This window comes from Vigna umbellata, chromosome 5 (genome assembly GCF_029865625.1).
Source record: "Vigna umbellata cultivar VRB3 chromosome 5, Vumbellata_1.0, whole genome shotgun sequence".
Taxonomy (NCBI): domain Eukaryota; kingdom Viridiplantae; phylum Streptophyta; class Magnoliopsida; order Fabales; family Fabaceae; genus Vigna; species Vigna umbellata.
In genome coordinates, this window is record NC_142169.1 from 23,494,746 (window position 1) to 23,510,576 (window position 15,831).

At 34.3% G+C, this 15,831-nt stretch overlaps 2 protein-coding genes and 1 long non-coding RNA gene across 3 annotated transcripts; all 3 read right to left on the reverse strand.

Moving 5' to 3' along the window:
* Window positions 1-2,472: 2,472 nt before the first annotated feature.
* Window positions 2,473-4,945, reverse strand: LOC124831312 (transcription termination factor MTEF18, mitochondrial-like). The gene has a single exon (XM_047305259.2). The coding sequence runs from the start codon at window positions 4,765-4,767 to the stop codon at window positions 3,109-3,111; it is 1,659 nt and encodes a 552-aa protein (XP_047161215.1). The 5' UTR covers window positions 4,768-4,945; the 3' UTR covers window positions 2,473-3,108.
* A 710-nt stretch (window positions 4,946-5,655) lies between these two features.
* On the reverse strand, window positions 5,656-6,350 carry LOC148197965 (uncharacterized). Its single transcript, XR_015786585.1, has 2 exons — window positions 6,212-6,350; window positions 5,656-6,073 (listed from the first exon to the last, which is right to left on the reverse strand). It is a non-coding gene; the product is annotated as an uncharacterized LOC148197965 (long non-coding RNA).
* A 3,447-nt stretch (window positions 6,351-9,797) lies between these two features.
* On the reverse strand, window positions 9,798-14,348 carry LOC124831311 (UBP1-associated protein 2C-like). Its single transcript, XM_088115025.1, has 6 exons — window positions 14,174-14,348; window positions 12,960-13,080; window positions 12,597-12,741; window positions 11,873-12,069; window positions 11,260-11,335; window positions 9,798-10,501 (listed from the first exon to the last, which is right to left on the reverse strand). The coding sequence occupies exons 3-6, from the start codon at window positions 12,726-12,728 to the stop codon at window positions 10,154-10,156; spliced, it is 753 nt and encodes a 250-aa protein (XP_087971151.1). The 5' UTR covers window positions 12,729-12,741; window positions 12,960-13,080; window positions 14,174-14,348; the 3' UTR covers window positions 9,798-10,153.
* Window positions 14,349-15,831: the final 1,483 nt, after the last annotated feature.

Sequence of the window (15,831 nt, forward strand, 5' to 3'; positions counted from 1 at the left end):
TATTCAACGATATTCAACCGTGAGTCATTTAATATGATTTATCTAAATTATACGATGATCTTTATTTATTCAGTTGTTGTGGTTGTGTTGTTTTTGTTAATGATTTAAATCATTATCAAAACGAATTAGAGACTCTCCTGTCATTAATGAATTTTCTAAAATTCACTAAGAGAAATTATATAAACGTGATTTGAACCTAAAATACAACAAAAATTACACAATTTTCGATTCAAAACTTTTAAATAATAAGTTTATGTATCTTTTTTAATTTTGTAAAACTTAAACTTACACTTTAGTTATTTCAATATATATATATATATATAAATTTTGTGCTAGATTATTAAAATGTAACTTACATTCCTTTAGCACAAGCACTTCACGTTTAGAGCAATTGAGGGCATTTAAGCATTGTTCCTTATTAAATATTTACTGCAAAAATAATGTTTCTTTACAATATTTAGAAGTTAATTATAAGACATAGCAACTAGCAACATTATAATAAGTCATTAAGATGGATAATTTTAAGTTCAATTTAAAGTAGTTATTATGAATATTTTTATATATAATTAATTTTCCATGTATCTGATGAGTTCTGTATTTTACACCTATTATCATTATAACACCTAATTATAATTTGTAGAATCATTATAATATGGACATCCACTAAAAGGAATTATATTTTTGGAATTTCTACTTTGTTGGTTAAACTTCGCTTTCATTTTCTTATACCTTTCAAATCATATTCAACGATCAATACATACACTTTTAGCATTTCCATACCAAAAAATGCATGCTCACACATCATGATCACCATTTTGGTAACATATATTTAAATCAGGTAAGTTTTAAAAGTAAATAAAATTATTCAATAATGTTAAAAAAAATCACATCATGGCTTTAAAATATTAGTATACCTGAAATATTATTACAAAGCCTTTATGATAAAATAAATTAAATTCATTGTAATAAATTTACTTCTTTTTAATTGAGATCCAATATGCGTCAGATTTTGAAGCTTAACTTACAAATTATTTAGTGAATTAATTAAGTATACAAATAACTTACACTTCACAATTTTAATTAAATTAGAATTGTGTATAAAACATTATTATCCTTATTATTGAATATGTTGATATTTGTACCTTTGCTTTAAAACAAATTTTGTAAATTTAATATAAAATAAAATACTGTCATACTTAAAGCAAAGAAAAATACATGATTTTTTTTTGCTTAGTAGGGTTTTTGGACCAAATATTTGAGAGATTTATTTAATGTTATTTTTTATTTTTTATTCAATTTTGTCTTGATGTTAATATTGTTTGAGAGGTGATGATATCCCAATGACTCTAAACTTCTTTCACCCTTTATTCTCTTTTTTACTATATATCAAAACATAGTTTTACTCTTTCGGAAGACGACTTATGGAAGTGCAGTGACTACAAACAAAGAGAGTAAAAAGTTAGAGTAGTCAGGAGAGAGTTATCAGCACCTATCAGCACCAATTTAATAAAAATGACAATATCAACTCATTTCAAATAAAATAAACTAAATTGAATAAAAAAATTGAAAAGTTACATTAAATAGATCCCTTAAATATTGAGGTGAAAAACCTATAAAGCCAACAAATGTTTCGTCATGTTTGTAGGATACTACATAATATAACAAAAATAAAAAGTTTTAATAAAATAAAAATGTATAATATTGCATATAAAATATTTAATATTTACTAGATTTTTTTATGAATAACTAAATGACGAATAAAAGAAAATAAAATATATTAAATACTACTTAACACACTCAAAATCAAATCCAAAATGATAAATGCAACATGGTAGTTGGGTCCGCCATAGGGCTATTGTCCCTTTGTAATGATGCCATTTAACGAGTTCCAACTTCAGTCCAAGCTTTAATCATCTAATGAAAGGACAATTCAAATTAGACACTATATTTGCTCAAAAAAGGGTAGAATTGAAAACCTAGAATTCAATGGCCAATTGAAGGGAGCCACCTAAAATAGGATTCTAAAGTTAGGATTGAACGGTGGTTAGTTAAAAGTAGTTTGGTTGCTTTAAAGTTTGTATTTAAATACTAGACTTTTGCCCCGGCAAGAAAGGCAGAAATTCCAACTAATCAGTGTGGAGGAAACAAGCCACTAATAGTTCAAGATCACTTGTTTCCTTAATTTCTGATTTTCAAAAGATAACAATTGGCTCTGTGGCAAATATCCAAAGATTACACTATTCATCATTAAGAAGATTCATATTCTTTCTAAGTTGATACGCTTAGTGTTTGAAGGTTCTAAATAATTTTGGTTGGCTCTAATATGGTACTAATTCAGCATAGTTGAAGAGGGGCAACATTCTATCAGATGCAATGTGGGTTTTCTAAAACTCCTAGACATCGTTTACCTGCTACTTACATCAAAACTTGCAGTGTCTGATTTCAGAAGCATACTGTTACATAATGCCAAGCTGCGGTGAGCATGTATGTTCCTCTTCACAATTTATTTGGCTGGAAACATAATCATATCAACAAATTTATTCAACCCAGCAAACCTGATCATCTAATTTCAATTGTGAAATACAGTTTCTCATCCTCAACAGCTCCACTGCTGGTGTGGTTCATCCTTGAGGAACAGATGTAGTCAGACTATAAATTAAACCCTAGCGATCTGCAATGTAACTGGGGTAAGAAGGTGATATTGACAATGTATGTTCTATCTAGCCAACGTTCTTTCCATCTACAAGAAGTGTGATAAATATCAGCAATCTGCAATCAGCAATCCTCTAGATGTTAGCTCATGAAAACCTGCATATATTAGTCGTTCTGTGACATATCTGATCTTCAATTGGCTATCTGCAATGCGCACACCATGTCTACCAACTTTAAGTGACTTATTCCAGAATAAAACTTGCAGTTCAATCATCCTTAAAATATGGTGAAAACAGGGGATGCGCAATTATCTGACGCAGAACCACAACCAGGTTGAAAAATTAGTCCATTATTATCCACATCAGAAGCAATTAGTCTCTGCGAAAGACTCGATATATTATCTCATGCTTGCTTTCATCAAATAATACAATCGAAGTGGAGGATTTCTTCAAACAACTAAGCCATAGAAGAAATTTGTGCCTTTAAATCCCGCCAAACTTGAAGGCCAGAGGGATGGCGATTTACGTACATCTTCTCAAACGCTTTATCAGAGCATGCAATTATAGTGCTCAAAGCAAGCCCTGCTTCTGCAGCTCCATGCTTTTTTAGCCAATTATACATTGAAAACCTCAGCTTAACCCTTTGAGCCGAATACGAAAGGAAGGAAGGAAAACTAGCCAAATCCGACATTGCATATCCTTCATTCACAAGAGACTCAATTTTCATGTTGATCCTATCCGTGGTCTGACTAAGAATCCGCGGGGACTCTCGAATCATCTTACAGACAACCTCATAATCCAACCCAGCATTAACAATAAAGTCAAGTCTCTCCTGGAGCTCAGCTCCCCTACCCCTGAACAACTTAATCGACTCATTCATTGCTTTGGAGTTCTCTTCGTACCCCAAGCTCAGCATGAACTCCTTCTTCAGCGCCTTGGATTCACACTCCAAATACGAGTTAACCAGAGGCTCAATCCTCCTTCCCAAAGCCCAACTCTTCATTACCAGAGGATCATCCTTCACAACTTTACATAGTCGCTTCTTTCCAACATTCAAGTTAGTAAGTAAAGTAATCGTTCTCTTTATAGTGAAGGAACCCAACACCAAGCAGTGAGACTGCAAAATCCTCCCAATCTCCGAAGCCTCCATCTCAATCTCTGTCAAGAACAGAAAACACAATCTTAAATTGGACAAAAATTTCACAACCCGAATTTCCGGAAACTCGTGCAGCATGACACAAACCCGGTTTACAGACAATCCAAATTTCAGCAAAAAGCCAATCAAGGATAACGCACAACCTCCAGATTCCTCAAAAATCAATCCAGGGCTACTGGTGATTAAATCATCCAATTGTTTCTCGTTGAAAACCCTAGAAAGCAAAGTCAAAACATGAAACATCACCCTCCAATTACAACAACCCTTGTTAATCAACAAATGTTCTCCAATCCAATCACAATCCTTTCCAATAACACTCTTCAACATTTCGACAACCTTAACAAAATCAAAATCAACACCCCCAACCAAAATGCAGGGGTTGGAAGCAACCACATTGATCAAAGTCTTCCGCGAAACACCGAGGTTTTCGTATTCCTGAAGCTTCGAGATCAAGATCCCGGGTTTATACCGAAAAACCTGAGGTGCGAGTTTGAAAACCCTCCCCATCTTGGTGCGGGGTACCCCGAAGTTGCAGAGAGCCTTGTGATTCTCCATGAGCACAACGTCGTCGTTTAGGTAAATCATATGAGACGGGAGAAGGGGCGCGTACTCGGAAGGGGAGAGACCCGCACTCTCGAAGAAGGGCTCGAACTCGTTGATGGGGTGGTAGCGGAGGTAGCGTGAGATGGAGCGCTTGGTATTCACGTGCGGCGTGTGCAAGTGGGTTTTGGCGAGGAGATCCTGGATGAAGGAGGGCGAGTTTCTGCACATGTTGTCGGCGTCTAAGAAGTTAAGGCTGCGCGTGGAGTGGAGGTACTCGAGCAATGCGGCTTGGGCTTCTTTTAGGGTGGCTTTTCCGGCGAATTTGGTAGCAGATTTCGTGCTCTGAAGTCTAGGGTTTTGGCAGGGTTTAAGAAGGAAGAAGGAGCACTGAGCGTGGAGTTTTCGAAAGGGGAACATCGTGGGTGCGGCGTCGTTTCGGAGGGGTGATGATAGAGAAACGTGGAGAGTGAAGTTAGATGGAAGAGAAGACACATCTTTGGGTCAACGGCGCAGCTAGGGCGAACCCACTGCCATGCTGATGCGTTTCAGAAGCCACGCCCAAGCCCACAGTCAACTATGTCCCAACTCATGTTCCGGCGGAGATGGGTTAGTTATAAATATTTGGTTTAATATTTCCTTAAATCACTTCAGAATTTCAAATAGATCCTTTTTTGTTTGACGTTTTAATTGGATCTTTATTTTTGTAAAATTAAAAAAAATAAAAATCTTCCCTTAAATTAGATATACAGTGTTTAAATTGGTGTTATGTGACATGCTGAGAATAATGATGTGGCAGTTTATACATAATTATGATGTGTATTTTGTAATTTCTGAATTAAAAGATTGAGGGTAAATTTGGAAAAAGAAATAAAAAACGGCTTCTTTCTCTAAAGTTAAAGGCAGCTCCTTTCAATATGTTAACATTGATTATATTTTCATCATGAAACTGGAAGACCAGACACAAAAATTAGAACTTTCAGAACTATGTTTTTAACACTCTCAAATGGAATCATTCATGCTAAACTTCTACTTCTAGTTATGTCTAGGTAGATTGCACAGGCTGCTCAGCTCAGATGGCTCTTTTGCCTGCAAACTCTCATACTACTTCATAAGAACATTCCACCCACTTGGGCACATGGGCGTCGGGCACTCTCATTTTTGTACAATCAAAGTCCTCAACCGGAAGAAAACCTGTTCCTTATTGCAAATTTCTAGTTGATGCCAAAATATCAGAAAATCGATTCATTATCAAAAGCCCCAAATCATGCCTAGATCACTGTTACCACACGGTAACAACAATCTGCGAACAGTTAAACAATCATGCTAATTTCCAAAATAGCATACACGATCATTCAGCGATACAAAATCAGAGATCGTATAAAATTCTTCCATCGAAACCAAACTTACAAAACGAAACGAAAAAAAAAATAAAGAAAAAAATATCGGTATTGCAAAAGGTGTGTAAACAAACACCAATATCCAATCGAACAAAAATGAGTGTCCGACGCTCATGGAGCTTCGTATTAGGGTTCGTGGTGGCTAAGGTCGTGCCCGTCGCCCATGGCACCTTCGCCAGAAGTCGCGACTGCGGGGGAGGCGGCGATGTCGTTGGCGAGGAGCTCTATGTTGGTGGCGGTTTTCCTCTCGGCAGCGAGCACCGACCTCCGACGCGCCCCTGGGTTCGTGGACACCATGAAAGCCGACATCAAAACCTATGATACAACTGCGAACAAGCGAAGAACCCACGACGCAACGTATAAGAATAAATCTCTTCACAGAAGCAAACATCAAAATGGGCAAAGGGAAAATGGAAAGTGAAAAGAAAATTTCAAAAACCAAAGAAGAAAGGAAAAACCATTACCAATTTTCCAAAGATTTCAATTGCAGAGAAAGGGCTGCCACGAAACCACTGCTTTTTTTTTTCAGGAACCCTAATTTCGCATTCCTCAGTTGCAGGAGAGGCAAAGGGGCTGCCATTAATTTCTTTTTCCTAATTTGCCCTCAATTTTTTAATTTAGAAATTATAGAAATTATAAAATATAGGTCACAATTATGTATAAATCGCCACGTCATCTAAAACAATACCCTCAGCATGCCACATAACATCATTTTAAACGTCGTTTGTCTAATTTGATGGAAGGTCTTTATTTGTTTCAATTTTACAAAAATAAGGATCCAATTGAGACGTCGAACAAGAAAAAGACCTATTTGAAATTCTGAACGAAAATAGGGACTTAAGGAGACATTAAACCTAAATATTTTTACAACCCTCAATTTCTTGTAAAAAATTCACACCACTTTATCACTCTTGTTTTCATGGTACTAATATAAATTCAAAAAAAATATATTTATTAATTGATTTCTTTGTTATTTAAATATTGGTTTAATACATTATTTGGTCCCTACTTTTAGGGTTTGGTTCAAAATGATCCTACTTTTTAAAAAAGTTCAGTAAAACATCATATTTCGTAAAAAAATGTTCAATCCGGTCCTTTTCGCTCATGCTGTAAAAAACCTAATGATGTAAATGCCACCGTTGCCAAACCTGAGTGAGTTGTGCATTTTAATGAATATGTGACACGTTTGAAGAGGTTGCATTGTGTAAATATTTTAAAATAATTAAAATGGCGTAAGTTAGGTGCAAATCCCAACAGCCACCACTGTCGGACCGAGACCGGTGGGGAACCGCACCGGCGTATCCCGGTGGGTACTAGAGGGAATCCGACGAGACCCAGAGGTGCGGGGGAGCCACTAGCTGGTTATCCTCAACGACAACGACAGCGAAGGAGGAAGAACGCGCGGCCTCCGACAGCTTGTGTGCGAAATAAGAAGCAACCTTAAGTTACTTTCCATAACAACTCGAGAGAGTGCGGAAGAGAGAAGAAACCACCACTTTTTGTCCTCCACCATAAGCATAATGAGTAATAGAGAGAAGACTCGGAGTACCAAGGAGTTGTGCAGGGGTCCTTGTTGCAGTCACAGGATTTTCTAGGAACCAAGGGGCCTTTAAAGAATTCACTGGAAAACCCAGGTAAGGGGAGTTAACTTTTTGATGTATTGATTGAGCATGATGTGTTTCCTTTGAAACTTGTTAATATTGAGAAACAATGTGGATAAATAGTATACCCAATTAGAAGGTTGTGGGTTGCTAAGGAAAAAAATGGTTTAGGATGTTATTCCCAAAATATGAATGCACGGGTTGAAGGATTACAGTGCATGTGGTTTGTAGTAAGGGATAAATGCATATCGTGAAACTTTGGAGGACAGCCGTGGGTTAGCTAGGTTAAGAATGTAAATAAGAGTAGAAAGTTTTAACGTGTTGTATGAGTGAAATATGACAATAAAGTGCATTGGTGATGGGTTATGTTCTGAATAGAGATACCAACATGGGTTTATGGGTATAATAAATTATTATTTTGTAATTGCATGGAATGTTTGATGGGTATTAAATTTATGGAAGTGGTATAAATGTTGAGTAATGTACTGTCATCACATAATGGTACGAGTGCACGTTTTCTTTTTGCAAGTGAAGAGTTTCAATGCATGTGGGGGTCTGAATAGGGATACCAACATGGGTTTGTGGGTATAATAAATTATTATTTTGTAATTGCATGGAATGTTTGATGGGTATTAAATGTATGGAAGTTGTATAAATGTTGAGTAATGTACACATAATGGTATGAGTGCATGTTTTCTTCTTGCAAGTAAAGAGTTTCAATGCATGTGGGGGCCAAGGTAAGATGAAGAGAAATATTTTATTTTAGTCCTGTATAGTGTAGACGTTGGAATCCAGAGATTTAATGGTTTTCGTGGTACCTACCTTGGGAGGGAAATCATAATATGGTTAATACCAAGCGCATGAAATTGTCGTTGTGCATGTGCTGCTATGTCCCTTGTTGATAGGTAAAGTACGCAAATGATATTTTGGGGTTGCATGGGTGTATTATAAGAATGGTGAAAGATTATAGGCTAAGGTTTTCGTTGTGCAGATTTTAAATTTTGGGTCTATAAAATAGGTCTAGGGAAGCTAAAGGAGATTTTTTTTGAAGATATAAAGATTGATGAGAGAGGTGCAAAGGTTATCTAATGGTCACGGTTTTGTTGTTAATAAACAAGGATTCTTTGTTTTAATTATATTGATGTTGTCCTAACAGTGAAATATCTAGTTTTATGGGTTTCGAAAATTATATCATTATTGAGTGGAATAGTATATAGGTGATATAGGGTGGAATCTGGAGGTGGGTGTATAAAACTGGTGCATTGTTAGGTAATGTCCAGAGAAATATTCTCTCTCTAATCAATACATCAATATCTCTCTTCAACCATTAAAAATCATTTATGTTTCTCTTTTTGCATTTAATTATTCAAATAGTCATTTTTGTTTCTCTCTCTCCATTTAATTCTTTCAACCACGGTATTCATCAAACTACATAGCTAACTGATGTTTGGCCATGTTTTTAATGAAATATGAAAGTAGGATCACTTTGAACCAAACCTCTAAAAGTAGGGATCAAACGATGTATTAAACCTTAAATATTTTATCAACATGACGTGATATTATTTTTGTGTCTAAATTATTTAAAAGGTATTTTTACGAAGTCATGTTGTGCCTTGAGTTCAATGGATAATTTCTCCAAAGAAAACACCAAATTGTAATACCTATCTTACTAGTTTATTCAATACAACTACTGCTATAGTAAGATGATGTCCAATGGCCAATTCAACGCGAATATTCAGATATAGTGTAATGGCCAAGACGAGGATCACATACTTAATACCAAAAAGCAAATTTATTAAAGATCCTAATATCTAAGCCTTTGTTTGTTCCCACGTTTGTAACACTAGATAAGGATGATTTTCACATTCCAACAATTTTGAGAGAAAAAAAAAAACCCAACTAAATGTTACTTTTATTTCTTTTTTCCAATATCCACAACAAAATATGTTCTCATAAAATTATTATTATCATTAAAATTAAATATAATGATAATAATAAGATTAATTTGATTATTTTATAAACATTATTTTATATTTTTGTTATAAATAAAACCATTTATCTTTTTCCTTAATACAAACATTCATATATTTTACTTAATTTTCTGTTATGTGCTCATGTGTAGCTCTCCTAATCATAATTTACAAATGAAAATATCAGAATCAGAAATCTGTCAGTTTTACGACACTTTTCTTTTCGGTTCGATTGAAAGAAAAGACGAAAGAGTTGTATTTTTTCATTTCTTTCCATTCAGGATTTGTCACTATAGTATTTTTAAAATTTTAATTTTTTACTACACAATTTTCCAAGTCTATTTTCTATCTTCCGTGTCTGAATATTTTCATTGAAGTTCAAAAACAACAAGGAATGGGAATGGATTCTGCGTAGTAGGAGCCACCTGATGGACATCCCTGCAACAGCGACCATGTGGTGTGATTCATGAACAAATGTCAACAGGGGAAGGGGTGAAAATTTTATAAATGTAAGCCGTCCAGCGAGGCTAAATACACCACACTCAAGAGTAGCAAATTCAAAGGTAACTTAAATGCAAAAACAAAAAAAATGTTGCTCCCGTTCAAGATATTCAGAAAAAAAAAAATACATATAAAAAATTTCTAATCAATATTACAGGTAATAAATAAGAATGCCAAAAATCAACTAGATGAAAAGCTGTAAAGAGAGGATGCAGAGGTTCATTAACAGGTGATGTGATGACTTATGATATGAGAGGTAACTAATAGCTAAAATGATTCGAAAAGAAAAGCAAAGAGAGGGAGTGTCAAAATCATCAGATTCAGTTAAATGCATTCATTGCTTGGGATAGTAATAAGGGTAGTTGTTCATTCCTACAGGTTGGATAGGCGGAAACCCATGTTGGTCTTTCTTTGCAGAAAGAGGAGGGTAAGGAATCTGCCCTTGTGTTGGATAAGGAGAAGGTACAGTGTGAGGGTTTGGATAAGGAGATGCGGAATACGGTACAACAGTTTGGGGGTAATTGTAATTTATAGGGTGGCCAGAGCTTACATGAGCTTTACCAGGCTGCATATAGCCTGTGGTCATAGGTAAGCCAGCCATTGGAACCACTCCAGAGGGAAATGGCGGCTGCCCAGTTTTTCCTTTGTTGGAATCAGCATATTTTACAATTATATTCCTTCCCTGCAATCAAAACAAGTAACATGTCATAACTTCCAAAATTTATACAGCTTCAATATGAATTGCAATTTCCATTAAAAAAAATAACAACTGCCTGCAATCAAAACACATGAGATTGTTATTGATCATGCTAGTTTATTGTCTAGTTAGATAATTACCAATTAGGAAAAGAATCTCCTTCCAATATACTACATGGTAGGGGTTTGTATTTTAGTCATAAGTAGGGTTAAACATAAAAACAAATTCAGATGTAGGTTGAATAAATTTTGGTATCCCCAAAATCTGTGTTTCTGACTACCAATATCTAATAAATATGTTAATTTGATCCTAAAAGTTATTCATTCTGTTACTTGTAAATTAATAATATAGACGTACTAATTTTCTAGTGTCAGATGCTATCATCCTTGCAAATATCAACATTCTTAGTTTAAGAGTAACATAGTTACTATCAAGACCTGAGAACATATTTATTAAAGGTTGAGAATCAAAAACACCAAAATATTTTAAGAGAAACCAATTTCAATAGGGGTAAATTTCGAAATATAAAAAAATTATTTAACCCTATAGTCTAATATGCAGCCTAAAAGTGTGTAAATCACCATATTTTATTACTTTTTCTTTACCGTATAATTAAGCTGCCTTTTTCAATGATCTTCCATTTCTTATTGTCACATCCAAGACATTTTTAAGCACAGAAATAAACAGGTCCCACTCTAACAGCTAACCTCGGACTTGATATAAAATATGAAGCGTTTGCTTACCCCAAGAGTCTTTTCAAGATCATCTATGGCCTTCTTGGCAGCTTCTGCTGTCTTGTACGTGACAAAGCCAAAGCCACTACAGTTGGAAATAAAACAATAATAACACGTTACAGTAAGAAAACAACTCAGAGAATTACCGATACATAGATGAAATAGGTTGTTAAACATGATTTTTTGAAGTTGATAATTCAGAGAACAAAATTTTGGAACTTCAAATTGAGACTTCGACAGAACAAATCGGTACAAATATAGATATATGAAATTGATAATTTCAGAGAACATACAATTAACATATAGTTTTTCCCTATGTGACTGTTGCAAATATATAGACAGAGCTCTATATATGACCGTTGCTCTATATAAACCATTTTCTTTAAAAGAAAAATAATCAAAGCCATTCCTGACAACCCGTTTCTGAGCTACTAAAGTGAGCACAAATAGATTTTTTCAAAAGCAACACTGGATGCTCTCCACCAGTGAATACATGAATACATACTTAAGTGGGCTGGGGTAACAAATTAACAACTATCTTTCTCAGGCAATCGAGCTTCTCTCATGGAAATTAAAAAGACTATAAAGTTTGTATCCAAGTAATACATGTTGCTACTTTTACCGTGATTCATTTGTATCCCTGTCGTATGCAACTGAACCTTCTTCTATTTCACCATGCCTCGCAAAATAGTTGAGCAGCAGTTCACTTGTGACTTCTGGTGATAAGCTTCCTATATAAAGCTTCCTCAGGGAAACATCAGGAGCACTACTTGTTCCACTTAGACCCTCACAGGCTAGATTACAGACAGCCAATCTTCCCTGAAAACACAAATTTCTACAATCAATCAGGGAAATGTCGGAATGACAGCTGCAGACAGTTTCACACATATTAATAGTTTTTTCATTTTTTGGGGGTTTAGGAAGGACAGCACCTACACAACTAAACTACTAAAATCTATAAGAATAAAGAAAATACAAATCACAAATAACCTTCCTGTGTATTTTCGACCTTAGGCCCTAAGGTTTAAGAAATGTCACTAGGCCCGAATGTTTCTCAACAGTACAAGGTAGGTAAACGTAAATTGGATTCTTCAACATGAGAAGTATTGAGAAAAGTGCACAAACCCTGATTACAGGTTGTTTGCTACCAGAAAATAGCTCCCTCAACAAAGAACCACATACAAAATAATCTTCCTGATACATTTCATAGTTTGGGTGTATTGGGATAGGCAAGTTAAGAGATTCAAAGAGGCAAACTCAGATACCATGATGTTGCTAAAGCAAAACTGCAGATTCATGTATATAAGAGATAAAAATCCAAAGCAATAAAATGCGGCAAAGCTTACATCAATTAACTTGCTAGAAGCTCTCAATGCTTGCTGAGTTGATTCCATATTTTTGAAAGTAATAAATCCATAGCCACGGGTCTTCCCTGTTACCTTATCATAGATCACAGCTCCTTCCTCAATTTTCTCCATGCTCTTCAAATGCCTGGAAAAATAAGCAATGTATAAGAGGCAACATACAGAGAAGAAAGAATTTTTCATTTTTTTTAGCTCTCAAGGCTTGAGCCAGAGACATGGTACAGGGTGGGAAATACAGGGACAAAAATTTGGAGCTCTAGAAAATAAATTTTGTTGGGCAGATTCCATGTGACATGGAAGCAATCACATGCATGACACACTAAACACAATCACCAATGCACTCACAGCACGCAAAGTTTCTGAATTGGTATTCCATGCCAAGCCACGAACAAAAAGCTTTCGATGGGCAGGATCAGCACTTGCAATACTTTTTATTTCTTCTGCAATTGAAGGATATTGGGACCCTCTTTATGCCTCAACATGAAAACAAACACACATGCACACGGTCAATCACACAGCATACAAGTGGGAGCAATTTCTTTTGGCCCCTTTTTATGCAAAGCACACCAAGCAAGCAGAAGGTACCAACAATTCAAAGATGACAACTGCACATTGTATACACACAAATGTAAAGCAATGCCCAAAAAAGGATTCTGTTCCGAAAAACTGAGGCAGAAAATTAATACCTGCCTCAAAGTAGAAAAAATTATTTTCACCAAGCATTTATTGATTTTATTTTAATGTTTTAGGTACAAATGGTCGATTTTTGTTTCATCTAGTCATAATTATAATAATGCTAAATTTGTCAATTAACAACCATGATGCCCTGAGATGACAAGCCTTGGCACACCAGTAACTAGTAAGGACACTGCCTTGTGTCCTAGACACATAAGGTTCAAATCCACAAACAATCTCTCCCCTTGCAAGGATAATGTCATATACTTCTTTCCTCCCCCAATCCCACTATGTGATGGGTCACCCTTCTAGAACTGTGACAACAAAGTGCACTGGGTCTGGGTCAGCACTAAGTCATTAACTACAGCCTAGATTATAACACCACCTTTCATCCCCACAAGAAGAAACAGCTGGCAATGGGGGTGAGACAGCTTAATGGAATGCAAGAAGGAGGAAATTGTTATGGTTGTCCATATTTCAATCTGTACTTAGAAAAAGGGACAAAAATTAAGTTTGAAATTATTCCGAGGACCGTGTCAATGGTGAAACAGTGAAAAAAAAATGCTAATTCCTAAAGACCCATGCTTCAACAATTTTAAGGCCAAATCCTGCAATTCCAAACTTTACCACATACTCACAAATCCAACAAGGTTAAAAAACTATATATTACAGTCCCCAAAGGACACTACTACAAGATACAAGTTCCACACGAGCCAATTCAAAATTAAAATACACAATTCAATGAAAGAACTGCAATACCAACGGATGAATGCGAAAAAAGATAGCAAAAAAGCATGGGGAAACTGATTGCTCGGAGAGGATGACGGAAAAAGAAAGAAGAAGTTGAAGAAGGAAAGCAGTGGAATTGAGAATATGAAACGCACAATTTAGCTAGAAGATCAACAAGCTGGGGTTTAGCAAGAGGTTCAATGAGGAAGCGAAGTTCTTCCTTGGAGGCAAAATCACCGTTTCCTGCTTCGTCCAGTTTTCTCTTCTTCAAATCTTCCATGTCTTCTTCTCCACCTTCTTCCACTCAACACCTCCGAACCCAATGCATTAGGTCTTTAATTGGGCCTCTCTTATACATGCACCATGGGCTTCTGGTTTATATGCAGTACGGGCTTATCTTGCAAGAAACTCTAAGGCCCGTGTTCGGCCCAGCCTCACCGTAAATAAATTTGTAATATACTTTCTATGTATAATCAAATTATTTTGTCATTTTTTTAACAAAAAAATATAATTTGCTCTTACAGATTTTTAAGTGTAGAGACACATCTACCTTTACTACAATACAAAATTTATATCTATATATAAAAATTATAATTTTATTAATTTTGTTTGAACCAGTTAATAATTAATAATTGAGATAATTCAACATATATTTTATCTTTAATAATTATCCATTAAGCATATTATTTTTAATAAATATATTTAACAATTATTAAATATCAAATACGATGTTTAATTTTCTTAATCAATTGAAACAAAATTAAATAATTATATTAAGATTATAATTTCTTTTATACTAAAAACAAAATGTGTCAATATTTATACTATTTATCTTTCTCAATTTATATATTACTTCCATTTATTATCATCCTTGAACAAAAAACTTACTTACTCTTTAATTTTACAAGACATTTTTTATTTTATTTAAATTTTGAATTATAAAAATTTCTTAAAACTTTGAAAGTTACTCAACAATATAAAAGTAAATCTACTTTTATACATAATTATATGTACATAATTTTCAAAAATACATTGAGAAACTATAGATATTTCTTAACATTATAAGAAGCAGAAGAGGACTTCCAATTTGTTTTACAACACCTTCAAAGGATTTACATTGCTCTTTTCTTCAAACTCTATATAAAGAAGACTTTTTTTTTTTAGAAACAAAGTTGATGAAACTATTGAAACAATGACGAAAACAAATTTGCGTAATCTTAAATAATTCTTTCATTTGTGTAAAATAACACTTTTTGTGTTTCATAACTATCTAGAAAAGTGCATAACTTTTTTTATGAGACATTGTGATCTTTTAAATTAATTTTTATGTAAACTTTTGTGTTTCATTAGAAAAAATTAACCAATGGTCAAAATTTAACGATAAATTAAAATTATTAAGAGTAAAAATCTGTTTTTAAAGTGCATGTTAATAAATTTTTCCAATGATAAGAAAAAATTGTTTATAATTTACTGACAATATATATTTTTTTTTGTAATTATCTATTGGTAACTGTTGTGATTTGATTTTTTTTTCCTTCTCCTTCTTCTTCTCTTTTGCTAACATTGTCATCAACTTCTCCTCCTTTAACTATTTCTTTGGCTTCGTTGTTGTTGTTGCCATTCTCCTCCTTTATTTCATTGTCTTTCTTTTTCACTACCTCTTCAGCCTCATTCGTCTTTTCTTTTTTCCTTGTTCTATTCTTTTTTTTAACTTATGTATAATTAATTTATAACAAATATTATCATATTTGGTGAAAAAAATTTCACCTATTTTACCAACGTATTTATTGAAGAATTTTAAAAGAACTTTAAT

Excerpts from the sequence above, each read along its gene's own strand:
- LOC124831311 (XM_088115025.1), bottom strand. The coding sequence starts at position 12,728 with ATGGAGAAAATTGAGGAAGGAGCTGTGATCTATGATAAGGTAACAGGG. Across the intron at positions 12,070-12,596 it reads CTTCTAGCAAGTTAATTGAT|GGAAGATTGGCTGTCTGTAA; the intron begins GTAAGCTTTGCC and ends TTGTGTTTTCAG. Across the intron at positions 11,336-11,872 it reads AGGGATACAAATGAATCACG|TGGCTTTGGCTTTGTCACGT; the intron begins GTAAAAGTAGCA and ends TTCCAACTGTAG.
- LOC124831312 (XM_047305259.2), bottom strand. The coding sequence starts at position 4,767 with ATGTTCCCCTTTCGAAAACTCCACGCTCAGTGCTCCTTCTTCCTTCTT.